The sequence below is a fragment of the Takifugu rubripes genome, chromosome 16 (genome assembly GCF_901000725.2).
Source record: "Takifugu rubripes chromosome 16, fTakRub1.2, whole genome shotgun sequence".
In the NCBI taxonomy this organism is placed as follows: domain Eukaryota; kingdom Metazoa; phylum Chordata; class Actinopteri; order Tetraodontiformes; family Tetraodontidae; genus Takifugu; species Takifugu rubripes.
The window spans coordinates 11,175,727-11,203,630 of record NC_042300.1 but is presented as its reverse complement, the minus strand read 5'-3'; the positions used below and the strand labels follow the sequence as shown (position 1 = coordinate 11,203,630).

Below are 27,904 nucleotides of genomic sequence, written 5' to 3'. Positions count from 1 at the left end.
AGCTGCATCATCTGAGGTCAAAGCAAGTCCATTTCAAGACTAGGAACCTCAGCTAATTTACTTTGTTCTGATTTTCTTTGTTTTACTAACCACAAACCATTGTGTGTGAAGATTTGCTGTCAGGAGAAATGAAAAATTACTGACTAGAAACAGGTCCCTAATTAAATAGTTGCTCATCAACAAAATGCAGCTTTATTGGTGGATAAAAACATTTACAAGATTTTAAAAATAAATTAAACTTGAATTTAACACAGAGGGTTGTCCAGGTTGTCCTCATCAGCTGATTCTCCACATGAAGGCAACATCAACAACAATAACTCTCCCCATAGATCAACATTTCTATGAATTCTATTCTGATACTATTCCTCTTAAGTTTCCCAGACTTTTAATGTTTTTTTTGTCCAATTTCATGCAACATTTTGCTGTAAAACTCCCACATTCGATAATCTACCTGTTGACAAGGCAGAAAAAGAAAGATCACACTGTTGTGAACTTTAAGATGTTTTATTCCAGCACAAGTATTTTGTGTTGTAAAATGGCTGTGAGCTAGGAATTAAAGGAGAAGTACAAAATGGAAAAAATTACAGACAGTTCTAATAACATTTGTTTGAGCTCATTTCCTAAAATCACATCGAGGAAAGGGTCTTCCTGCCTTCTTTGGAAACACATCAAATAAAAATGAAATAAAATAAAAGACTTCAAGTCACTCTTGATGGAGGGGAATCACATTTACAGCCTGATTTCAAATGTTGTACCTACCCCGTCAGGTAGCCCTTTCCCCCCCACCTTTCCCACCGTCAGCGCCACGCTGGGAGGTCAACATCAACAAAGGCATAATTCTGCATTTGTTCACGATCACTGAGCGTTTCCTCGTGTAAATGACGGCACGAGTACATTCGAGAGAGGAGAGCTGCGTCGGCGTGTGACCCGCGGAGCCGTTCAGGCGGGGTCCTCGGTGGTTACCGGGTTACAGGTGGTGCGACAGGTACGGCGGCACCTGTGGGAAACCCGCTCAGCGCGTCTACAAACGCGTAGACGAAGAGGAGCTCCGTCGCCTCCGAGAGCGCCATTTTATAAAACAAAACACAGTGTAGACGAGTGAAGGCAAACTCAGCTTTCACCTTTAAAAATAAAAATAAAAAATAAAAATCATATTTAAGCAGATCAAGAAAAACGCTGCCGTCGCTCCGACGAGGGAAATTCCTCTTTATGTACAAAGGTGACACGAGTAGCAAAGATTGTGGAATTTAAAATCAAAACTGATGGACCGCGCTCACTCACTCAGGCAGGTTCTGCTGTAACTTACACCTAAAGCTGTGGAGCTCAAAAATCTCTAGAACGCTGAACAAGAGGGAAGCTTCTATCACAGAGGCTGATTCTCCTCCGTCTCCTACCACCCTGACGACACTGAGCATATGGCTTAAATATCTGTGGTGATGAGTTCCACTCCTGGGGCCAGGCAGCTGTGGGGAGATCCGTGCATGTGTACTTCCATGTCTATGTTTGGGAGAACTGACTTGGGCTGCCCACTCTGCAGAAACCTCTTCAGGTTCGGATGTGTGATATGTTTCCCCCCACATTCATTCTGGTTTTTGCAGATATTTGTTAATCAGAACATCCACAGACTGAAGCGTCTGCATGAACAACCATGCAGTTGGGCCTCTAGTCCTACAAACAGTAGTGGGGACAGTTAGCTTGACGCTGTACTGAAGCTACCGTGGAACATTACTTTGTTGCAGGAATGCATACAATAAAGTCCTCACAAATATAGTACAGAAGCACACAGGTGTGGTTGATTTTACAGTGTGAAATCTGGAATTCACAAAAAAGTTTGGGGGGGGTTTCAGCACAACGCCACTGTTTTTTCCCACTTTTAAGAGCAACAGCACCGCTGTTGACACAGAAATGATCCTAAATGAAGCGCTGCGTCATAGCCACCGACCGTTTACGGCTCTCAGCAGGGCCAACACATAAAACCACCATTCTTCCTGTTCTTGTTCTTCCAGTGAGCTCAGAGTCACGACACGACAGATGGACGTGGCGGCGAACTAAAGTCAACCCAAAAAAAGACATCAACGGCGAACGCGAGGACCGCTGTAGGGGAATGAAAACACCGACAGCTAGCACTCAGGGACACTTCCTGGGACAGCTAATAGATAGGGCAGTACGGATCCTTAGTGCAATGGGGGCCGGAAGAGCTGCTCAGCCGCGCTGTTCATACAGCTGCTCACTCTGGGAGGTGGGATCGGCCCACTGATCCTCGGGCTGAAAAAGACAGGTCCAGCGGGCTTCATCGACTCTTGCAGACAAAGAGGATCGAGGGCAAAAGTGATGCTCCTAAAGACACAAACACACGTGTCTGTTCATCCTCTGAACCTACTACAGCTACAGCCAGGAAGGGGGGAGCGGGACTCATGTCCAGAGCGTCCTCTCGAGGAGTCCTGAGCCACACGTCTTGATTTTTGAATAAAAATGTATGCAGGTGGAAGCGTCTGGGTGGATGAGGACATGTAAACATCAAAATGTGGGCTGTGAAAAGTGCGCGAGATTATTCTGCTAGGCCAGTGTGCGGCGTGGACTACAGCTGCGACCGCTTTCACGTCGCATGGGTGGTTGTAATCTGGGTGTTTTGTCGTCCTACATGTTGTGTTATTTCCGCCAAAGTCGCACTACTGTTGAATGTACATTCATCCATCGTAGGGAAGTCGTCATCGGGCCAGGCACCCACCGATCCCGAGGCGTTTCCAGTGGTCCAATAGAAACTTTTGCCTCTTCAGTGCACTCAAAATAAACAGCAGTATAGGTACTGGAGGACTCTGTACCACATGAAACCAGAGGCAAAGGCAAATGACTGGATAGCACACAGCCAGACCGGGTCAAGGGTCATCTGTCGGGAGGCCACTTTCTGTGTCTCATCGTGGGGAAACGACCCTATGAACAGAGACACAAAAATTACATTTGTTCCTCGGACCTGCGTTAAAAATGCAATGATTTCTGCTGCGGGTTAAAATCGGCGCCATGGCCGAAATCCGTTGCCACGGGAAACAGCACAGTTGTGCTGAGGTGATGCACACTGCAGAATCATTCTGCTTACAGGTGTTTTGACCCAAAACGAGTGAGGCTGGGATATATGGGATGTACCTGTGTCATAGAAGTGGGCCAGCAGCTCTTCTTTCTCCACAAACCTCTGATACAACCAGTCACCCAGGGCCTCGGACTCCACTGGAACCTCCTTTATCGGGTACATCCTGACAAAAGGGTGAAATGAGGCACAATTCAGATCACTCAAACTGTCCACACTCGCCTGTAACGATAACTGGAATGACTGTTTCACCATCTTGGAAGGATCTAAGCCTAAGGAAATGCCCGATCATATCGGATTAACATCTTACAACGCACCGTCCAGCCGCTTCCTTCGTTGCAACCACCTGTTTGAAGGGCCATCGAATGCCCTCCTCTACTTCTGACATAAATGAACACGTTACTGGCCTGTACCATCAGTCAGCACTGGGAAACCCGGAGGACGCTTACATGTTAGTCTCATTTACGGCCACACGAGGGCGGAAATCAGCCGCACGCCCACGCAGCCAGCCCCTGGTCACCTTCAAATGGAGGTTACAGTCTCCTCCCTTGGACACAACGAGTCCTCTGCACTCAACATTTGCTCAATATTCCTGACTGGATAACAGCGGCAGTAAAAGTGCATCCCTTCCTCTGAGATAAGCTGCTGGAAGATGGACTTAATAAGTATTGACGACCAAAGTGATCAATCTATAAAAGCGCTTTAGACAAATGGAGCACCACTCCTGTCAGTTCGAGATCCTGTCATGTTTTAAAGAGCACATGCATGCTCCTCTGTTCGGGCGGACTTGACCATGGTTCGAAACATAAACCAGAATGAAGCCCGAGGGACTGTTTGTTTACCCTCAGCCAGTTTAACCTGTAAAATGCAGAGAAAACAGACTCGCCGCACACTTTATTGTGGGAAACGTAAAATTCAGCTCGAAACACTGAGGGTGGAAAATTGAGGAGAAAGTGAAACAATTAATCGCCATGACAGCAGAGAGCAGACCAGCTCTGAAAAGGCCAGATAAACAGAGGAGAGCGGGAAAAGCATCTGGCCCACCGCGTGAACGCTGTGGAACCCTATTGGACAGCCTGCTGCCACTATTTAATCAGGCCTGTTCACAAGTTCCGGTCAAAAATAAACTTACCATAATAAAATTCAAGAGATTAATAAAAACAACTTCGAATGATTTAGTGCTTTATTATTATAAAGCACTTTAATTCTCCCCAAGCCCCCCCATTAAGCTCTAATAAAGAGCACTCAAAAAAAGAAAACGGCAATTTCACAACAGCAGCGACTGGCAGATAAACTCCCTGGGCAACATGAGAGGGGACTGAAGCGGGGCGATTGCTGAAGCCTTTCCTCGTGTGTCTGTGGGTGTCAGATATCGGAGGTGTGGGGAGAACCGGCCATGCCTGCGCTCACGCGCGGGGAGAAATTAGCTGAAAAACCAATCAAGCGCACCTCCGGGATCATCGTGGACAGCCGTTATAGCAGAGGATATTAAACCGGTGAAGGGCGAGCTCAGCGGCGCCACTGTCATATATCCACACGCGCCTCCAGTTCTGACCATTTCCACACAGGCAACGGGCTGGCTTCTATTTCCAGGGGTCTAAAACTCTAATATTCTACAGGGTGGAAGCAGTATGGACACATTTGCTGTGCCAGGAGCTGCGCTAGCACGGGTCTCTGGGGGTGGCGAGGAACCAGCAACGACGTGCTGGCCTGTGGCCACGGCCTCACCCTGATTTCAACCATAACCCAGTTGGCACCAGTATGCTTGATAACCTGACACCCCGGTGCACAGACAGCTGAGCTGCAGATTTGTTTTCCGTCTGTGACCTTAAACGTCAGACATTCACTGCAGGCTGACCTCTGACCCCACCAGCAGACGGATTTGCTTCAGTACACAGAAGTCCGATTGATTCTGGGTTTGTCCCCCTCGTTCCAGTCTGACAGATAATAAATACAAATGTAGCTTCTGTTTCTACTTTATTCATTAGAAGAAAGACAAAGTGGAATTATAGACAAGGGAAAATGGGAAGCTTCCGATTCCTTTTCAGAGGCTTTTGAACCTTTCGGCTTCTGTAGCCCTCTTATCCTCCAGATACTGTTCCCATCGCTAACAACATCAGGAAGCTAATTAAATTGGACGTTTGCTGGAAAACTCTGCTCATTCCACAAGGCTCTTTGGAGGGGAGCCATTCATTGTCCAGGGACTCAACTGGGCCCTAACTCTCTCCGGTTGGGAAAACTTGAGAAACAAAGAGGCGCCCTGAGACTCCTGCTGTTGAGTGAAGTGATACAAGAGGTGAATATTGAGATCAGCAGCTGAAGGAACTTGGGGACTCCAATCAAGTCTCCCGTCCTTCTCCCATCATTTGCTGCTCAAGATAAGGCCTCATCTGTGTGCACCAAAGCCCAAAATCCTAAATTGCTGCCTTTCAGTACTTTTTCTTAATCAGCCTATAAAGTGAAGGTCAGTTAAAATAATTGCCTAAACAGAGAATCAGTTAAGTGTAATAAAGAATTAATGAAGTTCTCCGCTGATGTGCATGTCAATACGATACATGTGACACCACGGGTGCAGGACTCCTTAATTGCTCCCATCTTAGAGGAAAGAGCTCTTGTGAAACAACGGACACACTCGCATTTTCACCAATAAGAAAGAAAAAGGGTTAAAAATTCAAAACTTGAGGAAACAAGTAAATCAGCCCTGAAGTTGAGTGCACAAATATTGCTAAAATACTGAGAGGTGGAGAACGTAACTCAATGCAAGAGGAGCGCCGGAGTGAACCAGGCCTGGATATTTGGTGATCTTTGACCCCTCGCCTGGATATTTGGTGATCTTTGACCCCTCGCCTGGATATTTGGTGATCTTTGACCCCTCGCCTGGTCAGCGTGACGTTGACCAGGTGAGGGGACGCATCCTCGGGGACAGTTGCTTGGAATATGAAGGCAACAGCCTCGCACGGGCGCATCAACCTCGCATTACTGCGGAGGTCAAAACAAAAGGCCAATGAAACAACAGTCACGGCTGGATTGAGTCCATGACCTGAACCGAGACACACAGACTTGACACCAGACCAGGGTTTGGGTCATGTTATCAGCCAGTAAAAGAGCTTTCCTGGTAAACAAGAATGTGCACACAAACAAGTACACCAAGACGCATCCGGGTGTTTAAACTGCAGAGTTGGCCAAGTGTGTACTTCCTCTTCCTCTGTGGTAGCCTACAAAAACACCAGCCGCACACCTCTGCCAACTTGTGTAATTCACGCGAATGCCTTGTAGCTTTAATAAAGGGCAGTAACATATTACATAGAGCTGGACTCAGGGACGGCCAGTGACTCGCAGATAATGCGAAGATATCTCAGCAATAATGTTTAGGTCAAAGGTTTTTTATATTGAATTATTAACAGAGTTTTACAGATAGTGATTACACTGTACACATGCAGTACGTTTATACAGGTGACATTTTAAAGTTCAGAGTTGAGAACCATAACGTGTCGAAGGGTTTTATTACACAATTAGAGTTTAACGGGCAATGGCTGCAGATTGTGGAAACGCTTCAGCTGCAAGTTCGACCGCTCGTCCCGAGTCGCTTCGCCGGGTGAAACCGCTGCGTGCGCGGCTTGAATGTGTGTGTGCGATGAGCGAGCAAAGTCAAGACTGCACAATTCACGTCACCTTTCAGGTACTTAAAGGGGGAATAAAAATCCCTGCTTTCGTAAGAGCACAGCGCAGCAGAAAACAAGAAAAAGGCGATTTAGAAAGACATTTACATTTTAATGTAATTTACACCAGTCTAACTCTCCTCCGGTCCCTGTACACCCGATCTGCCATTCATAGCTAGGGTTTATTAGGCTGCAATCTGGAAGCCTGAGATTATGGGGGAGAGGGCAGAAAACACTGAGAGCAAGGGTGAGGTTGAGGGGTGAGGAAAGGTATTGGGAAAAAGGGAGAGATGGGCGGATTAGGATGTGCCACGGCTCATTGAGGATATTACTTAAAGATGACTGTTGAAAAGCAGCGATTCAGAAGCAGAAGTAACCTCCACTGCCTCCAGACAAGCCTGGATCTCCACAGTCAGTTCAAACAGAGGCAACACTGAAATAAACGACGACCTTTGCAGCTACATGTTAACGACCCGCTTCATAAAGATTGCCTCTGTACGACTGTCATATGGCGCTTTAAATTGCTGCTACCCTCCCAGTGCTTAAACTTAGCATCGGTGAATGGGCTCCGACACGTGTTCTAATATTCTGAATCTGTCCTGGTCAAAAATTCTAGGCTTCACTCAGCTGAGAATATACCCTACGGCCCAACAGGACCATAGAACTCTGGACGTCCCAGCCTCACCAGCAGTGTAAGCCTACCTTCTTTGCCATTATCATCGCTTTTATAGCTGTGCACAGACTTGTGAAGTGAACAATGGCGGCCTGTTCTTGGTCGGTGCCTCCCTGCCCATCCCCAGGCCTCGGTGCTGCTGAGCACATCAGCGTGGCCACGTCCCAGAGGTGGGAAGGGACAAGTGTATACTCTGTCTAATTACAGCCTTAACGAGGCCCCAGGTTTACTCTGAGCATGCAAAGGAGCCTCCAGGGCAGGCTGCACGCCAGGAGTCTATAAATCACCTTTAGCCTTTAACCTTTTCTGCCATAAACCCCAAGCTGGCAGCGTGTTTTTCAAAAAGCACAACAGGGCATTTTTGACTATTGCTGGTACTTGATGAGTGCTGCTGATGATCTACTCTGTCACCAGAGGGCCGCATTTATCTTCAACCTATTGTACAGAAAATCTAATCCTGGCACACGCTCGTCATACGGCTGACTGGATGGATTAGTGTTGCTGGAGATCTGGAGGCTACCACCAGCACGGAGGAGCAAACGTATTTCCTTCACACGAGAAGACACAATACTCGGTGATGACTGCTTTCACATTTGCTTATTTTTAAACAACCCCGTTTAGCCTGTCATCCAAACCAAATTGTGTAAAAAGACAATTGAACAGATACTTTTTCCAGCTCTGACAACTATGAGTTGTGAGCAGCAGCAATAATGAGTGCAAAAGGAAGGTTAAGTGCACGAGACGACATGATGAGACGGCGCTATCCTTTAACTCCACAGTAAACCAGTCATTGTTGGTCCAATGTGGAGCTTAACAGCTGCCACATTGTACAAATTACAGGTGTCAGAGCAGCTAAAACATGGCTAGACCACGACTGTTGTGTGTTTCTACCATTCTTGGCACAATAACCATACAGTGCTTGGAAGTCTTTTGCATACTTGCTGAGAAATCTTTTGCATATTAAAAATTCCAGCGCTGTTCCCCTCACATTACCATGATACACAAACATAGGCAGCTATTTTAGAAGAAGCGACAAAGGACAATACTGTTATTACCTGTAGTGCACGTGCGTGATTGTAGGAGGCCTGTAGCCAAAGATCCAGGTCTGGATGTCCATGGGTCTGGCTTTTGGGTAAGCTATTGTCACATCTATTACCCACTGCAGGCCTTTACGCTTGTTACCTGTGGAGTTAAAAGGTAAAAATCAGGACGGGGTCAGAAGGCCTTGAAAAGAAGGTTAAAAGTGAATTGTAAAATTTCTGTATTTGTGCAAATGTTATTACAGGTGAGGAAAATTCACATTAATTTGTTCCTTGATGAAATTCAAATGGTTTCATTAAAATAATGCACGTTCTCTACATGAAATCTCCAACCTGCGTGCAGTGGGATGTGATGTCAAAATCAGCACATTTCACTTTTTTCCCCTGATAAAAAATGATCTCAATATTATTTGATCAACACCCAAAAATAGGCTTTTCCAGTCACAGCACAGCGGTGTCTATTTAGCAGGTGTAAAAGTGGATTTTTAACTTGTTGGCCACATAATGTGCATGAAGTGATCGACGTGTGAGCTACAGTAATAAGCAAGGAAACTTATATAGTTGTTAAAAGGAAGAATAAGACCAAAAAAATGGTGAAAGACCTGGTGTTTCAGTCATCTTAGTATTTCAGAGACAAAACAATAAAGCTAAATGAAGCTAATGGAGGAAAAATCACACGAGAAGTAGCTCGCCAATTTAGTCGACATTAAAATGAGTTATTGGCATCTTGGAATTGATGTGACTGGATACCAGTTCAGCTATCCCCGTGTGGGTAATTAGATCCAGATCTCTGTCCAAGTGTGCTGAGAGGCAGCCATAATATCTCGTGAAACGCTGGCTGAAGACCAGGGCGCCGAGCCAAGGTGTCTTATACACTGCGACAAACAATACTGTACAGCAGTCACGGTCATTTAAACTGACATCAGACACGCTGCGTCCTCTTGCGAGGAGCTGGAGGTAAAGACAACAAGATGGACGATATTTGGCTCCATATCAGACCGCTCTTTGGTCCAATTACTGCCTTTCAAGGACGCACCAGACATTCCCACTGAAAAGTGGGTGACGCCTCCCTCTCGTCGGTGCTCTCCAACACATTTGTGTTCACGCCCAGCCTGAATCGCCCAATTTTGTGCTGCTTGCAATGCTCAAAACTGTTTCGTAACACACGGACCTCATCAGTCCAGTAGACAGACTCGTGACTGGCGACCTGTGTGTCTGTGTTCATCTTTGCCTTTGAGCCCGGGTGACACCGCGTGCATGAAATGCAGCAGCACCCACATTTACATCAAATCTCATTTTCTCCAAGTGGCTCATTTGTCTGTGAGTGAGTCAGCAGGCTCCAGGCCCCTCTGCAGAGCATCACAGAGGGTCACAGGGAGACAGCACAGAGCCTTTTGATCAGCCAGACACATGCTAACCCCCAAAGGAGTGGGAGGGGGGGGGGGCGCTCTACAGTATTATTCTGTAGCAAGATTCACATGGACAGAGAGAGATTTAAGCAGAGATGAACAGTGAAAGGCAAATGTGATGTTCACTTCACCCAAGCCAAAAAAACCTCATTAGTGCATTTAAATAAACTGATTACATGAGCAACATATCTATTTAAATAGCTGCATATGCTTGAGTATCAAAAAAAGCGTTTTTCCGCCTTGTTGCCATTGTTTGAAAATGATTGCCCCAATCTGACTGAGATGAAAAGGTTAAACATCCAAGACTGGCCAGACACAGAGACCTGCCGTCTGTGAATTAAGACAGTACGGACGGTCATACAGATTGCTTAAAATTACGGTAGAAATAACGGCCGATCTATTTAGCGGGAAAGCCTAATTGTGAATAAAGCTGGGCTTGTTTTAATGGTATAATAGTATAATAGGAGACAGTGTGCAGGGCAGGCTGGAGGACAGATTTTAGCAGATGTGTGGAGGACCCGAGTCCCTGCGCATCATCTGTAGGCCAAATGTCTTTGCTAATTTATTGTAAACACAAACCATCCTGAAAACGGATTCCTGAGCCAGTGGGAGTCTGGACTGCAGTCAGGAGGAACAGAGAGACGACATCTCTCTCCACACAGGTTCTTTTAGCTCTCCAACTGCAGTTTATAGGATGGGCAGATAAGCTTTAATCTGCTGATTTATGTCAGAGTCATCCTGAGAAACATGACCCATCAGTAGCCTCAATTAATATGTGTATGCTAAACTCTACGACCCAGACTGTAATGAACATTGATACTGGTGTCATTTTACAGTGACTGACAAATTCATATGGAGAGTTTGAATACTATAAGTACTGTGGTCTTCCACGCTGTGACAGCTGAACCTGTCTCCAAAATAAAAAATACATTTTCCCAACAATTAATTGCTGTGTTCCACTGAATTCCTGCTAACTGGATGTAGAGCTGGTCTCTCAGGGAATGGGGGGGGGGGGGGGGGACACGTTAATATGACTCTCCTGCAAATGCACACTGGAGTTGATGCAATTTTTGGCACCTCCACACACATCAAGCCTTTCTACTTCTGCCAGGCTCCAGCAAAAGTCACCTTTCATTTCAAAACAGGACACCCAGAGGACAAAGGGGCACAAATAAAAAGATGTGACATGTCACGCAAACCTAAGGTCACATCAGAACTAGCAGCCTAGAACTAGCCGACAGCACACATTTAAGGACAGATCAGCACCTGGTGAACAGGAACAATATTGTGCTCTTATATTAGCGTGTGTGTGTTACCCGTCTGATTAGGGGTCCCGCTCTCACTGCCCACGCTGCCGTTCTCCTGCTGGGCAGACAGGGTTTTCAGGATAACGTGGGTGGCTCCGAGGCGAGGCAGTGTGACGTGAGTCAGGTGGGGAAGAGAGTGCTTTTTCGCAAACACCTGGCTGGTTTCTCGCCGCTTGCGCAGGAATCCGCCTTCAGGAAATAGCACTACCCATTTCCTGTCACGGCTGTGGTAGTATTTTTCTAGATGATCTTTCAGATAGACCAGCTGCTTGTCTCTGTGGGCTTTACCCTGCAGGATCAAAAGAGCTTCTGGTTATTCTAGTATGTATAGACAGAACAGGTCAAGGGTCATGGTACAGATCACAGACCAGTTGCTGCATTGAGGATTAAAAAGAGTCCCAAAGACAATTGGTTATATTCAGTTTCTTTGTTGCACCTTGGTTATTTGCCTGAAAGCGACGTATTTTTGATTAGATGTTAGTTTGCAAGCGCACACACAACCAAACAAGTGAGTGCGAGCTAATTTACATTTTTGTGTTTCCAAATAGATAGCCTGTACGAATAAACACACTTATCTCACTCAACTCAGCCTGTGAAAAGACTCACGTTCCCAAGATAAGATTTTCTCCAGCATGGAAGGGACGCGAGGTCACATTGGACCATCAGCCCAAACAAACCATTAAAATAGTTTTCAAGGGCTCAAATCCTGTTTTACTTGGCAATCAGCATGTTGCTGCCGCATGCCGACACTGAGACAACACTGAGGTATGACTTTAATTAGGAGCGTCTCCTGGGAGTTAGGAAAGCAACTCGGGGGAAAATATAGTTCTGGAGTAAATATAAATGTGTAACAGCAATCAAAGCCTCCTCTGTTGCTCTGTGCATAATGATCTGGAAGACGTGTCGTCAGCCTGAGTGGACAGCAGCTGCTTGGAGGACCAAAGCAGATGCTGGCAGAGCTGTGTGTGGGATTCTGGTGAAGCATTTAAAGAAAGCGCACACAAGTAAGCCAGAGGGGAGTCGCACCGAAGAGCAGAAATGGCTAAATTTGCTGCTTCACGTCAGGCTGTTAGATGGGTAGTTTCGCTCTCAGCATAGTGCCAGATGTGAAATTCCATGGCAATGCATTTGTGTAACCTCAAAAAAATTGTAATTCCCTTGCAGGGCATGGTAAGTTTCTGCCGCTTGGGCAGCGAGAGAGGACTGTGAAGGTTTTATTCAAATTATTTAACAGTCAAGCAAGTAGGGAGAGGAAACTGATCAATTTCAGACTGTAATAAAAAGGTCCACATTAAGGCAGTTTGATGATATGAAAATACTACTAAAAAAACATATTTCATGATGTATCCTGGCATGAGGCAGTAAAAATGACAAATATTTGAATAATTTACATAGGAATTAGAAATATTTCTAGATTACATACAACTGTGTGGTTTGAGACAGACTATAATAACAATAGGAATAATTTAACAGGAGGGGTAAATGGGTAAAGAGAATACAGATTAAAAAACAAAATAAACAAAAAATGAATGTAAATTATGAGAAGGTGGTGAAATGTGAGGGAAAAGTCACTAACAGGCGTAGGGCGAGTGGTTTGAGTAGCAGAAAGGATGCCAGAACCTGCCGTGTTTCTCACCTGTCTGATGAAAAAGTCACCGTGGATCAGAGACACTAGGCCAAAGTTAGTGTATTTAAAAACGTGGTCCATCAACCACATCATTTTTCGTACAACCTGAAACGGGAAAAAGAAACAATGAAAATCTCTGACAAAAACACAACTGCACATCAGGCGAGGCCACAACCCCTCTGATCTTTCCAAAGGTGACCACCTGCCCTGCTGCTGCTCCTTTTACTGCCACGGGGACAAACTGAGCAGGGATGCTCTTTATTAGCATCGGGAAGAATAACAATGACGACAGCGTTAGAAATGTCCTGCACTGATCAGGTACAGCATGACCGCTGACAGGGACAGGGGTGAACCAGCGACGCAGTAACGGGGCCCCATCTTACTGATGAGCTGCTGTAGCTTCACCAGTTGATACTGGTTCTGATCGAAAGATGTCAGCAAACACAATGCATCAACATTTCGGTTACATGGGGCGTATAGAAGCAGACCACGAGGGTGCCGCTCACAAAATGAGCACGCAAGCGCAGACTGGACCAAAGTGTGCAGACCTAGAGGTCTAGCAGAGTCCGGGTCGGGAATGACCTTGGCCCAACAAATAGGTTTTGACTACGTGCAACCAAAGAAGTGGCAGCCAAAAAGCCTTGTGGGAGTTCCCGATTCTGAGAGGAGAACAGTGGCCCGACCACAGAACCTCATCCGTTCAAGCTGGATCCACGAATAAACCCGCGGGTTAATTCAGAGGAGTTTCTGCAGAAGCTTTGTTGAGGCGTCGCCCTCACAAATGATGAAATCTCAGCAGTACACAGCGGTGCTCGGCATGAAGAAATTCCCTCCAGCTTTTGCTCAGAACCTGCGTTTACAGTAATGGAACAGACGTCGACGCCTCCGGCAGCGAAGAAAACGAAAATAGCGGTTAAAAAATAGAAGAGAAGAAGAAAAGCCAATCTCCATAACAACATGCACAGGGGGCAAGACTGGGAGGTGCACCTCCACAACTGTTTAAGGACAAACAAGCAGTCTAATTTTCCTTTACACCTCTTGTTGCCTCTGATATACAGTATTGCAGATAGAACATGGAGTTAAAAGGAGTATTACATAATAATCCATCTGTTTACACGCACAAAAATACTTTTGCCCCAATTACACCCCCCCCCCCCTCAACCAATGACAGTAAATGCTTGATTATCTTATGTCTTATAAGAACGTCCTATCAGATCATCCTGTAGTCTGAGGTGTGATAAGAGTGAATTTGTCCCGATAATGACCTCTGAAAATGGCCACAATCTTAAATTTTAATCTTGTTTTATATTTATGACCAAAACCCTCCGTGTGCGGGGAAAGCCGTCCAGGTCTCCGGGAATTGTGACAGAATGTAGCCACACAAGAGCCAAGCTGACTGGGGAACAAGGAATGTGGCATAAATAAGGCAGTCTTTTCATTTTATTTTTTTTGTTGGAGATTTTTCCGTTAAAAATAGCTCCAAGGCCACCATTTCTGGTTTGGAGGACAAGATTCCAGATCGGTGGTGGGACAGAATCGTGTTGAGTGCTGCGGTGAGAATATTGGAGCACAATCAGAACTTTTTAATGCCTGTTTTTTATCTTCATGTGTGAGGTCCAACAGATAAAATAAATGAACCTTTATACAAAGATAATAACAATAACCTTTGTGGCAAAGGCAGGCTTCACTGCCAATGTTTTGTAAAATATTGCCCACCATCTGGTCTTCATAGTCCCCATCATAGTCCCTCTATGACAGATTTGGATTTTACATGATGTCTGTTGAACCTGGCCACCATCATCAGTCTCACGTGCTCTGGTGTTATCAATGGCCTGGACATACGGGAATAACCACCATCTCCTAGGATACAATAACCCTGGGGTGGGTCCAGCCCCTGAACATAGAGCTGTGCTTCAGGCCTTGAGTTGTGGTCAGAGACTATCTAGTGCACATGTCCACAAACAGACACCGGTGCCCACACAAAGCTTGCAGCTTAATAGAATAAAACAGTTTTCTGTTAAAGTAACACTCAGCAGCTGCAGCGGAGGGCTTGATCCTGAGGTGGCATCCATCTACACTGCCCACCACTTTGGCAGAAGCTGGTGATCCAACCAGGTGCTGAAAGCCTGCAGCAATTCTTTTCAGCTTCTCCAGCTTAGAAAATATAATTGGACATTTTTTTCAGGGCCAGTACTTTATCTGAGAGCCGTTGACTGATGTCACTGGCTGTGGAGCGTGGAAGTGAGAAGGCTGTTGACCCCATAGAGTTGGAGGTTGCACCTGCCAGCCTGAAGATGATTAAAGCCTCCACCTCCAGACCCCAGCCTCAAAAGAATCTTTTAAAAAGGTGACAAACAGATGAAGAAGCATTTTTCGATCAAAAACTGGTTTAAATTTTTAAAGACTTCGACCAAACGACCAATGAATGTGTTTGTTTTTTTTGACGGGCTTAAATAATTAAATGGGCCTGGCTGCTTTCGTCTGCAACCAGGTTCATAGTCATTATGTGACACTATGACATCAAATGACTACATAGTGCACTCAGTCCAACTCCCCTCTGTAGTGAGTAGGGAATAGGGAGCGAGTGAGAATCCTCAGGTGCGTACCCCGAGGTATAAAGGCCATTTTCTGATGAAAGCGGCATAACACATTCCTGTGCACTGATGCTTCAGGGCGTTTTGATTCCTTGGCTTGAAAAGGATGTCCTGTCCTGTCCACGCCCAAAACACACGGTGTAATTTCCCACTTCCATCCAATTACAAACTAGCTGATATGGTCTGAGCCAGTTACTGCCCGCTGGCCTTACCGTGCCCTTGTCTTGGAGACACATCATCAGGGTGCACACATCTCCTGTGGATTGGTGGTTTACTATGACCATGGCTTCCTCTTCCGAGATCGGTCGCACGTCATCACCCCACTCAGTTACTGCGGGCGAAAAATAACAGAAAAGCCTTGGTTAGAAACATTCGCCAAATGGGTCATTGTTAGAATGTCCTCTTGTTCTTACAGTGTTTGGAGGCCGTATGTTTTTACTTTTTTTTTTGACTCCATCTGTGCTGCCAGGATTTTACGTGCACGTCTTTGATGCTAATGCAAACCGTCAACAGTCATATTAGCTCTGTAGCAGCTGGCAGATCACAACATATGGCTAAGCTGCTCCGCAAGACAATAAAGGCGTATTAAACAGGCGTTTTAGAGAAGTGAGCACCACTATAACAAAACCTGCGCAACAGGTTTTTGAGTGTAACTGCAATCTGGTTTGTTGTCTAGGAGATCTGCTTCCCCTGTACACCCATAGTGACCCGTAGCTACGGAGAGACTTGGGTCCACGGTGTGGTTCTGTGAGCAGGAAACTGCTTTATTTATTTTTTCCAGTTCTGACTCTACCATTTGTTGAAGACGCGCTCCAAGGCTGCTGGGCAGATGTCTGTTTCAATGCTGGGACTATATAGACTGGCAACAGATTCTACACTAAATCTACATTAAACATCGAGGCAGACGCAGAAATGGAATCAATAATGTCTGAATTAATTATTCTGTAGCTCTTAGTAGATTTAAATCCAGATGTAGCTGTTGGGGAAAACATTGAAACAGCTCGTTGCCACAAGTGAACTAAATCAATGAAAGGTTTCTCATTAATTAATCCATAAATTTACCAACGCTGGCTCTCTCGTACGGTCCAGATATGCTATTACATTGCTATTTAATGTCATTCACTTATTCAGTTATTAATGTTGCTGCTAATCACATTTTTCCGACATGGAATAAAGGGAGTGAAGTATCACGTAGGATATGAAATATTCACGACTTACAAACTGCACTTGAGCACTTTGCTTTAATTATTCGATCACAGAGGATAGTTTAGAGGTTTCGGACGAGATCCTGCCGTATTTACAGAACATCTGTCATAGACGCTCATCCAGAAACCCCCTTTTTTAAACTACACAAAGATTAGCCTGTAAACCACATCGCCTCAAAGTGCAACATTACAGCGGGTTAAAGAAGAACATTTTTGAGTCAATCTGGATCAAGACAGAGGAATTCGGTGGGAAAAATGAGTCGGTTTTGCCAGCAGAAGGTACAGTAGATCATTAACAAACAGCCATAAAGGAGCCGTCCATCTGAATTCATAACGCAAACATTAACTTCCTGTTTCCCGGGTGAACCAAGAATGTCCACACGCTGGCGCAGACGCCGATCCCTCGCAGAGGGGTTGACTAATTGCCCAAAATAAACAGAAGACAAATGACTCGGGACGAGAAATGACACATTAGCTACACTTCATGAGGTCGGACGGCGCCTGGAATGGGCGACAGACATGGTGCGATAAAGAATCATGTCGTCATGTGTGCTGAACTCCCCATTGTTGCCTCACAAGTTGAATAGATGGGTCAACTGGAAGAATACATTAGGGAGATTGTCTTTGAGATGACACAGTTAGCGCTGCAGAGTGACAGCCATGCTGCGGGCGCGCTGGCTAATCTGCTATTTGTGGTCACCTTATAGTGTACAGCTGACCTTGCCATTCATCTACAGCCTCTCTGGAGGAGGAGAGCAGTGAGACACGGGGGGGGGGGGGGGGGGGGGGGGGGGGGTGAAGAGTGAGTGCTTGTGTATTTGAAATGAGTTCCAGAAACTGTGGGCAAACCCCGTATGAACCTCGGTCACCTTTAAAAACACACATGCCTTTAATCGCGTAAGCGGCCGGGTCGATACAGGGCTTACTGAAGAGGGAGAGGAAGTTGTTTGTAGAGCATCATAAAAAGAGTGGATTAGGTGCTTCTTCAATATCTCATTGGAACAACAGCAATTTAAAACACAAAGACACGATGTTAATGTGCTAGAAAGCAAACAAACCGACTTCTCAGCTCATCCCTGATCTGCTCCAAAGGAAACATAGGGGGCAAGAGCGCACTGCATACCAGTCTGTATCTTCTGATCAATTAGGGTGGAGATAATTATAAAGCAACACCATTAGCATGACCAGTCAGGTCTAATTAGCTGTCACCTAAAGTAAGCCATCAGAGTCAGTGGAATCTGCTGAGCAGGGTGAGCAGCATTTAAACATAAAACTGTCCACGCGATCATTTAGGTTTCCTGCTAAGATTTCCGGCTTTACATCTGTAACTAACGCCATGTTGGCACAAAGTGTAAAAAAAACCCACAGTGGATTCTCAGCCAAGGCCGACAACATTCCAACAAAGACCATTTTCAGATGAGCCTGGGAGATGTCCATCAAAAGTGGTGTGTGCATACTCACACCGTCCAGAGAACAAATCTTATCAGCCAAGAAGCAGATAACACTTGTGTGGGTGCAGCGCGGCTATAAAGTATCTTTGACAAATCAAAGGGCGTTCGGTTATAGCACCAGAGCGACGTGACTCATGCCGAATTCTCTGCTGCTTAGGACATCTTAAACCCGATCGATCTAGAAGAGGGAAATCCACGAACAAATCTCATTATGACTCGCTGAAATCCGACATTTGGGTTTTCTGACATGTGTGCCGACAACGTGTGAGTTTCGAACTCCCCGACCTCTGCACTGAAACGCCCTCACGCTGAAATCACAGCATCTGCTACGCTCCTCACAGAACTCGACTCCTGTTGCCAAACCCGATGTGCGAACATTTCCAAACAACACAAGATTATTCAACAGAGGCCAACTTCCTGTTGACTTATGCGGCTTCCTGCACCTGTTTGGAAACGGTTTGACAGAGGTGCAGAGGTAAATTTAATAAAGTTACGTTGCAACAGGCTCATGCTAAAGAGCTGACTCGCCATTATAGCGGCACAGTGGGGATGAGTGTGAGCATAAGGGTGACTAATTGGACGAAACAGAGTCAAGCAAACAGAGCTCTGGCTGTTGTCATGATTCTGGATGAGTAGGGGACAAAGGTCAAAGGGGGATTCCCGACCCTTTACAGTGAACGCTTGTGAAACCATCTTTCGTGCTGTGTTTTCACCGTCGGCTCTTCAAATCTTAAATCCTCTGACATCCACTACTTGGAGCGGCGTCTTCGAACGGTGCGTTCGAGGAAAACAGTCCCGTGCTCTGTGCTCAGGTAACAAAGAGACCTCGTGTTATGGTGCTCTTCCTATGGAAATGCGTCTCTCCCGACCTCCTGGCTGAGTTAATCATCTATTTTCCAACCCTCCCCAAGACTCAATGTCTTCAGCGCAAAAGACGGAAACGCCCAAAACCATTATGTGGACACTCCATCGTACAGCAGCGGAGCGCGGTGCTCCATCGGAAAACAATGTTCCGTCAGAAGCGACAAGTCTCAGGGACGGAACCGAAACAGATCCATATCAACAGATTTCAACACGCGGCTTCCTGTCAAACATTGGACGCGTGGTCAGCTGTGCAAGTGCAAACGCTGAGAGTAATGAATAGTTTTTTTAAAAAAAAGTCTGCAATAAAACTGCAAAACTGGCCGAATATCAGCACAGACAACGCGATGAGGTGTTGAGACTGTTGTGTGTTGCAGTGATGAGAGGAAAGCCCCTTTTCAGGAGTGGTGCAAGACAGATTCCGCGGCCTGATGTTGCCTTCAACCCCAGTTATAAATGAAAATGTTAAATAACTGCATATTATCTCTAAACAACCTTTGTTATGGGTCTGATGTTGTTATACATGTGTTATAGGCCAGCTATTGGGGAGTCCAGGGGAGACTTTGAGGGTAGGATGTAGCTAATCCATGCTTTTTTTAAAACCACCCCTGATAATTCAGCCCTCGTATTCTTTTTAAAATATGACCTCCTATCAGGGCGGGCAGACCCCTGTGGGCTCAGCCACGCGTGTCGGACAGCACCGAAGGCTTCAAGTTGGACCTCTCCTGCAGAGGCACACAGGTGAAGGCGGCCGTTTTAAACGCCTCAACCCCCGCGGCATCATTTTCATTCCCGGAAATGAAAACGGCGCGTTTGAAAAGGGAACCAACCGTGACACGTTTTAGAAAAAGGGGTCCACAGCCTTGGCAGCGTTGCGCTGTTTCACTTCCACATTCTGTCAATCAAAGGCATACATATTTCCCCACGCACGCCCAGGTGTTACATAGGCTGAAAGCGTTGCATTATTAATAAGCATGCCTTGTTGCTCCCCTTGTTCACCACTTAGCAGTTTGTAAGCATTTTGCTCGCAGCTCTGTGCAACCAAACACCATCGACTGCTTCAATCACTTCAAATATTTAGTCAGCTGAGAGGAAGTTGTGACGCGCGGCAGCTCTTGTGGTCGCATGAAAACTTACTAAATTCTGGCTGTGTAAACAGGCCAAACTTCCCCTGCCAACGTTTGCGTATGCACGATGCATCACTTTAAGCGAACCACCCCCTCACTGGATATAATTGGAGTCGCCTCATTGATATTGCATCTTATGTGCAAATAAGAGAGAGAAATAAGCTCCTGGCAGAAAGGTGGCCAGAGGTGACCTTTGTTTTGGAGTCAGATTGTGTGTTGACTCGTGAGTAAGCCTTCACTATTGAATCAAGCGTGTAAATGAGTAGCAGGAAAAGCTGCAAATGGACAGACCTGGGACTCTCTTACCTGTGTAACCTGCAATCCAGCCCCATGACGACACCATGGCCAACAGCCACTTGAACATAATTCCTTCAATGTGCCAAAAAGCAGAGCGGTCCCATATTCTGAGTGGCTGCAGGAGCAGCAGGTATAAGCAGTAGGATGGGATGGCTACACAGTTGTTGATGAACATGAACACGAAGCGGACCACAGCCCTGAGCAGAACCCAGCCCAGCTTGCCGGCACCGTCCAGGAGCTGTGCCATCCTGACGCACACCGTCTGAAACAGAAATAACGAAGCGTTATGGGGCTTTGGTGAGAAATTCAATTCCCCCCGGCATTAAATCGTGCAGGGTTGGGGGTTACGGTTATTTATGGTGTCCTACCGACCAGTGTTAGCTGTAGCGGTGATACAGGGGACCTTATAAGGACCAGACGCCCGGGATGTACCGGAGCACTTAAGAAATGCTAGCTGCTGTAGCAGCGGGGCGAGTTAGCATCCAGGGTGCAAACGTGTCAAGAAAGGCTCACGAATTACAAACAAAAGGGTGGACCAATATCAGGTACACCGTGAGGGACACCAGACACGTCCCATACCTACGAGCTTTATCAGTGCATAGAATAAATTTGATTGGATATGGCGAAAATGAACTCGGGATGTGGATCACAGTATGATATCGGTGCCCTCAGAATATACTTCGACTCTGTAATTTACAGTAAGCTCGGCAGCACATGTAACTCACCCGATTAATGTCGCTGAAGGACACCCGGAGACGTAGAGGTTTGTTGGAAGGAGATAAATAGCTTCACGTGTGGCTAAACCAAACGCTCAGGTTAGCATTTTTTGCTGACTGATTTGGCCGGTCACTTTATCAATTCGGGGGGCAGCGGTGGGAATGTCTGCTACCAGTAATACAAACCCCGGGCGACGAATCCAAAGACGAACCCATTTAGCTCACGTTCGGAGGGCTAGTCTGGCGAAATAAATCCAAGCGAGGGCTGCTAGCTCGCTAACTGGCTAGCGAGCAACTCCAATTGAGCATCGCTGGCTCCATCTCACCGACAGATACTGGGATAATTCCACGGATGCATCATCATTATCGTCATCAACTTAGCTAACGTTAGCTACCAAGCTCTCGCCCGCAAATATTGACAAAAGGCGGATCGGGCCTGCGATCAACGCCTCTATTTCAACAAACGGTACGCAAACTGTGAACGACACATGCACTTTAACTACGAAGGAGGGCGAATTTTCACGGCTTGGCTTGCGCCTCCCGTTATCTTTTTACGAAGCAAAAGTTAACGGAAATAGTAAGGTCAAAAACGGAAGTACCTTCTTTACTTTCATAATAAAATAAATACGTTCAATAAATGTTCCTACGCGGGTCCGGTATTCAAATTATTAAATACTATTAGGTGAGGCGTTTTGTTGCTTTCAATTTCTTGGAATTCAATTTCGACACTTTCATAATAACCTGAGCCAATAACTGATGGAAAGCTGTTTAGAGAACTTTTATTTTGAAAAACTGTAAATTGTGGTTTGGCTCAACGACTGCTGACACTTACACACGTAAAAACAGTTAGAAACATTAGCAAACCGGTGTTGTAAATTCTTCTTAGGTGTGCATTTTAGGAATAATTCCACAGTAATAGTTTTTTTTTTTTTTTTAAACACGTTTCAAACGCGCCTGGAATTGACAACGGAATGGTGTTTCGAATAACTACTAATGATTAATGAGCCTGTTGCGCCCCCTGCTGGCAACGGCTGCACAGTGAATTCAAGGGCATCTTCTGAAACTACGGTACATCGCTTAAGAACATCAATGATTGTCCATCATCGAACATTTGGTAAATATTGATGCAAGACTATGTACCAAATTAAATTACTGTCATTTCTTGTATCCCGCAATCTTAAATCTAGCCGGGTAGGTTAGAGGACATATTTCATTGAGAGGATCAAGCTGAGATTTTGAAATCAGAAAACATATGTTCTTATATTCAGTCTCTTCACACAAAAAAAGCTGCGTTATGGATGCCGAAGCTGTGTGTACCACTGCAATAAGTTAAAAGCGTGCGTATGCACCCCTCTGTGGAGCAGGCTGAGCTCCGCCCTGCTGCAGCTGATGGCGGAGCTGCTGAGAATAAGGATCTTCAAGTGATTTCACAGATACTGTGGTCTTGGGTCCAGTCTTCCACTCAATGCCATCGTCATCCACCACAGAGGCCTCCACCGTAACGGTGTGAGTGCCCAAGATGGAGAAATTCAGTAGGAACTGGGTGCTGAAGTAGTCGTTGTGGGGTTCTACACGCTGCTCGATCTCATTGGTTTTAGTGTCCAGTGCGATCTAAAAAAAAATAAAAAAAAGACAGGCAAATATTGAAATGATATCAATTCGGATGTCAATGTAGAAAAAAAAAAATCATGCAGCAAACATGAGCTACCTTGTAATCAGGTCCTGTCTTGCTCTGGAGAACCGAGGTGACATTTAGACACACGGACTGGATCTTTCTGAAGAGTCCTGGTGTTGAACCATGTTGCACGACCCCCTCCACCTTCAGAGTCAACTGCTGGGTGTTCTGCACTGGAATGGCTTCACTTGGCGTGCGTGGGGAAGGAGATAAGGCAAGCTGGAACAATCCGAAACACACCAGGTCAGCACAAGTATGTCGCTAAAATCACACGGTAAAAAAGAAACAACAAATGTACCTTTATGCTCGTTGACTGCAGCTTTTGGAAGAAATATCTTTGGAAAGACAGCGGCACCTTGAGCAAGGCTATGACAGCATCGCAAAGACAACCTGTGTGCTGTAAAACAAAAGAACGTTGTCACTACTGGAAGTGTGTTTAGCTTTCAGTTCATACGAGACTAACAGTGGGCCTAAACTAGGTTTACTACATGTTTCGTCTTGATCTCACCAGGAATGAGACAGGAGGGTGCTTCTTAGTGAGGCCCTCCACTTCCTCCAACACATGACTGAAGACTGACATCATGCGTCTCTCATATTCACTGTGTGTCTGCACAGACCCCAGGGGGCCGTACTCCTGAAAGCTGGATTAGAAAGAGAAACGCCCAGTTAAAGCTCATTTTCACTGTCATGTGTCATAATAAACACAAGTCGCTGTTGTACAGCCACAGTATGGCACCATCACATCACCTTTTGTCCACTTAAACAGGTTTGCAATGGTAAGAAATAAGGACGCCTTCGTCAAAACTCACCTGGCTGTATGTGGGTCGAGTATTAGTGCTTCTACTACATGGGACACAAGCAAACAGCTCTGTTGTTGACTGAGCCAACAGTTAGGAAGGAACAACTGAAACTATAAACACATTCCAACAAATAAGACAGGCCGTTGGACAAATACCGGTACTTGAGGATACAGCTCCACGTTGCGAAGCGTGGCGTAATCGGCATCAAAAGAGGCCTGGTGTAAATCAGCATAGCGAGCTGCAAGACTTCGGAACTCATCCATGCACAGCTTCATCTGGAAAAAGAGAATACTCACACTTTGTTTGTTGTGAGACACAATCAGCCCACTGCTGGTGGGTACCTCTAGAAACACGACTACAGTCGTACCTGCACGGCGATGCGACCGCAGCGCTGCAGGTCATTGCCAGAGTTGAGGGCGATTGTGGTTGCAATTGCGGGAGGAGGGCTGGTTTTCAAGCTGTTGCAGGTGCAAATCAGCTGAGACAGCGCTTGTAGCGTGTCGATGCGCAGCTTGATGAACTCACACTGGAATGTGAGCGGGCTAAGAGGAGTGCTGGCCGCCTAGAGAAGCAGTTGAACCAGATAACATCACATAAAAACTGCAGCGTCACAAATGTGGCCCGTATTGGCCACTTCATACACCAGCAGTCTGAAATGCCACGCAATCACTCGGCAGCTTTAGTCGCTTATGCGCTGGCACGAGTTGAAATGTTTTCATTATGCAGTAAACCGACCGTGAGGGAAGCGATGCCCTTTTGGTAGGAGCGCAGGGCCTCGGCGATGGCGCTCATGGCTCCGCTGTAGTCTCCATCTGTCACAAGACTCAGGCACTGCTCTGCCTGGGAAAACTCCCTCAGGCTGTTCAGCCAGAAGTAGAAGTGCTCAGATGCCACACGGGTTCGCAGACTCTGGTACAGTTCACTGGAGAACTCATGACAACCCTGCAGAGTTAGCACAAAACATTATCATCACTGAACAAAAACACTCATTATATACATTGTTTTCCCTCCAATTAACTTAAAATAAATTAAATCCTGTTTTTCCAAACAGTGTATTGCCTAATGGTCATAGCAGCATCAGCGGAACAGCAGCAACAACAGATTAGGGGCTGGGTTTAGTAAAAAGTTTATTTAATGTTTTATTCATTTATTTAAATCAGATTTAATCGTTATGACCTCTGAAATAGAGGTACCAGACACTAAGACTGTACACAGTTTTATATCTATTTATACAACGCTGCTGAGATGTGAGATCATAGTTTTGTATATCCAGAAGAATGCGTTACCATGCGTGAGGCTTGCCGCGCGATCCGGTACACCGTCCAGCCATTAGCAACATTTTCCAGTTGCTCTTTAATGACAGACTGAACCTCAGCTGACAGAGAAGACTGGCTAGCTACAAAAATCACTGTTGCTAAGGAAACCTGTGACAAACAGAGAGTCTGAATCAAAACGCAAACCGAAAAAGCAAAGGTGAGGCCTGAGCCCGGCGCAGTCACTCACCAGAAGCTCCTGCTGCTTGTCAGTGGATGAATGACTGGCCACTTTGTACAAGTCCACCAAATCTCCCAGCATGCCATCGCCTAACACTGGCAGGTGGGTGGCAATGGCAGCCAGGCTGTGGCACATGAGAACGCGAGAGGAGTCACATGATAAGTGGAGTTGGCCAAGGAGGAACTCCACGGCCGGTTGGCTGAGATGGGGTCGGCTTTTCAACAGTTTAACCAATGAGGTGAGGCCTGTCTGGAGTCGACACAGCAGGACAGTAACGATTGCTAAATCCGGTACAATAACAGTAAAACGGCAAAGCATTAACTGTTTATCTGCTGTGATTGCATCTTACTTTAAGAGCAGCCTGAGCACTCGGGCTGTTGTCCTGGCTACAAAGCATCAGAAGAGACTCCACACCAAGAACCGTGTCCTGCTCCAACTGAACTATGTCTGGAAAACAAATTGTATAAATAAATCCGTCCGCACTGTGCCTCACAACGTCGGAAGCTTCTTTCACAAACCTTTTTCCGGACAGGAAATGACAATGTTCGAGAGAACTATGACCCCATGAGCAGCAACTGCCAGGTTGCTGTGGTAACAGCATTCTTGTGCCAGTTTAACCAGGTCGCTAAGGCGAGGGGGAATTGAAGGGCTACCTGAGTAAAAAAGAATCATGTAATAACAGCGTTATAGGCTAATCTGCACACCATGTCTCATCCTTATGTAGTTTAGTGGGAAAACAAACAAAATAAAATCACGATACTCAGATGGAAAAAAACGTTAGTATAACCTGTCATATTGCTGAGGTACTGCTTGATTGCAATTGTTCCAGAGAGGGTGGAGAGCACTGCCATCATTCCCAGTTTTAAGATAATATAAGGGCTGGCCAAGGCACATTCACACAGGGTCTGCGAAGATACAACATCAGATCACACGGAGATCAGCGATCCTACAAAGGCCGCGGCGACGTGAGCAAGTCTACCTGGGTGTTTTCTCTGGTCCAAAGGTGAGGCGCCTTCTTAGCAAGCAACTTTAGGTCGTTAATTGCAAGTCTCTTCACAGCTTTCCTGGGGTCATCTTTCAGATACTGGAGGAGAAGCTGCAGCTGTAATGAAAACATAATGAAAACCACAGTCCAACATTTTAACCAGTAGCAATGACATTAGGCTCATTTAGATTTTGACTCATTTCTGTGCCGTTAATAAATGCTTATTGCTGACATCTCTATAATGTGTTGTTGGCTCCTTCAGGTATAGAGCTACCTGGTAATCTGACTAAAACCTAAGTCCCAATCACATAATGTAGTCTTGTTAGTGAATTTGCTGTTAAAACATACCTGTTTTGGGATATCAATGAGGGAGGAGGCAGCCAGCTGGGTGAAGGTGTGCAGGGTGACAATAACCATTGGGGTGGAGGGGTACGAGCTGACCAAATGCTGCAGGAGATCTCTGCTGCTCGAGGCCAAGCTGGCATCATGGTGCATGTGTTGCAGCATGGGGATCAACTTTAGCTTCAGATCCACTGGAGTATCCAAACCTGGAAAACACAATATAAGCAAAATAAAATGCTAAAATAAATGCTCTCTAACTATAAAATCTCAACTAGTTTGTGGAAACTTTCACATTTAGTTACTAGTTTAGGTCTTCACTTCTTTTTATGGGTGTAATGTATGAAAAGAAATGTTACAACCTGGTTGAAAAGTTAACAGCTTAAAGCAATAACAAGTGGAGACTTTACCTTGGATCATCTCGCTGACTTTGTTACAAATCCCAGCAGCAAAATCTCTAAAAGAAAAGAAAAGAAAACAAATAAAGCGCTTCTTCCAGTGTTCTGTCGTGTAACTACAGAAGCAAAGTTAAAAAGGTTACGTGTACTTGGACTGTGCAGAAAAGCTTGCAGCAGCAAATATGGCAGCTTCTACTTCTATGTTGTCATGAGAGTCCAGACTTTGGCGTATACTGTGGTGGGCGTTCTTCCTTTCAGGGATGATAGAGGCCAGACTTCCAAGCATCCTGATCGGGAGTAGCAACAGTAATCAAAAACCTACTGCAAACCTCTGCCCAACAGAGTCCACTAATGGATAATACAAGGTAATAAAACCTCAGAGTGATGGCTCGAGCCACGGGGTCATTGCTGTGGATGACTATAAACACCCTTTTGACAAATTCATCCACGTTGAGGATCTTTTCCAGATGCTTCTCACTCTGTTGTGTTACTTTCAGCACGCACAGACGCAGAAAGTTGTTCCTGAAATCGCAACACACTTTTTTGACACTTTTCAGGTACGATAATGTGATTCACAAACAACCTAGTTGTGTACAGTTGATATCCAATATATTTAAGCATTAGGATGTTCCAAAATTAGGCAATGATATAATGGAAAACAACAACAAAGCTTTTAATGGCGTTAATATTAGATTATAAAGTATCCATACCCGAGTCTGAATATGTCTGCTAGTTTCAGAAATGCAGAGTTGATCAGAATTGGGAAGGGGTATTTCTGGAAGAGTTTAGGGAACAGCACTACAGCCTCACACTGCTCCCCCAGTTTACCCGACCGCAAACCTGGGGAAAATGGCAACGTGCTGGTCAAAAATGTGGTCAGTCACAAACAACACAAAACACAGGAGATGTCACAGCAACCGCTTGGCGGTGTGCTAAGTGGCTAACAAGCTAGCTGGCGCACCTTTGTCCAGCTCCATTAACGCAGAATTGGCGTCAAGCTCTTGTTCGCCATAACACGCCTCTGACAGGAATGAGCGAGCGGTTGAAGTCGACATCGCAGCTTCTTTGTGGTGCTAAAGTCATAAAAACCCACACACAAGGAGAGGAACCATGAGCTGTTGCTATTTTATTGTAGAATTCGGCTCGAGCCGGAAGTTTGAGAACA

The 27,904-nt window shown here is 45.6% G+C and overlaps 2 protein-coding genes across 2 annotated transcripts; both read right to left on the bottom strand.

Annotated features, from left to right (window-relative positions):
- Positions 1–488: 488 nt before the first annotated feature.
- lpgat1 (lysophosphatidylglycerol acyltransferase 1) lies at positions 489–21,584 on the bottom strand. Its single transcript, XM_003971815.3, has 8 exons — positions 21,058–21,584; positions 20,342–20,594; positions 15,604–15,722; positions 12,807–12,902; positions 11,180–11,459; positions 8,470–8,596; positions 3,142–3,248; positions 489–2,931 (listed from the first exon to the last, which is right to left on the bottom strand). The coding sequence occupies exons 2-8, from the start codon at positions 20,577–20,579 to the stop codon at positions 2,783–2,785; spliced, it is 1,116 nt and encodes a 371-aa protein (XP_003971864.1). The 5' UTR covers positions 20,580–20,594; positions 21,058–21,584; the 3' UTR covers positions 489–2,782.
- A 226-nt stretch (positions 21,585–21,810) lies between these two features.
- On the bottom strand, positions 21,811–27,900 carry ints7 (integrator complex subunit 7). Its single transcript, XM_003971849.3, has 20 exons — positions 27,701–27,900; positions 27,450–27,579; positions 27,115–27,261; positions 26,889–27,026; positions 26,752–26,798; positions 26,351–26,550; positions 25,997–26,119; positions 25,805–25,922; positions 25,536–25,670; positions 25,367–25,464; positions 25,027–25,266; positions 24,810–24,947; positions 24,259–24,465; positions 23,891–24,085; positions 23,695–23,798; positions 23,533–23,601; positions 23,232–23,364; positions 23,022–23,120; positions 22,757–22,942; positions 21,811–22,659 (listed from the first exon to the last, which is right to left on the bottom strand). The coding sequence occupies exons 1-20, from the start codon at positions 27,792–27,794 to the stop codon at positions 22,378–22,380; spliced, it is 2,883 nt and encodes a 960-aa protein (XP_003971898.1). The 5' UTR covers positions 27,795–27,900; the 3' UTR covers positions 21,811–22,377.
- Between the last annotated feature and the right edge of the window lie 4 nt (positions 27,901–27,904).

Excerpts from the sequence above, each read along its gene's own strand:
- lpgat1 (XM_003971815.3), bottom strand. The coding sequence starts at position 20,579 with ATGGCACAGCTCCTGGACGGTGCCGGCAAGCTGGGCTGGGTTCTGCTC. Across the intron at positions 15,723-20,341 it reads CTGGATTGCAGGTTACACAG|TAACTGAGTGGGGTGATGAC; the intron begins GTAAGAGAGTCC and ends TTTCGCCCGCAG. Across the intron at positions 11,460-12,806 it reads GTGACTTTTTCATCAGACAG|GGTAAAGCCCACAGAGACAA; the intron begins GTGAGAAACACG and ends TTGATCCTGCAG.
- ints7 (XM_003971849.3), bottom strand. The coding sequence starts at position 27,794 with ATGTCGACTTCAACCGCTCGCTCATTCCTGTCAGAGGCGTGTTATGGC. Across the intron at positions 24,466-24,809 it reads CGCGGCAAGCCTCACGCATG|GGTTGTCATGAGTTCTCCAG; the intron begins GTAACGCATTCT and ends CTAACTCTGCAG. Across the intron at positions 23,799-23,890 it reads GCGGTCGCATCGCCGTGCAG|ATGAAGCTGTGCATGGATGA; the intron begins GTACGACTGTAG and ends CTCTTTTTCCAG.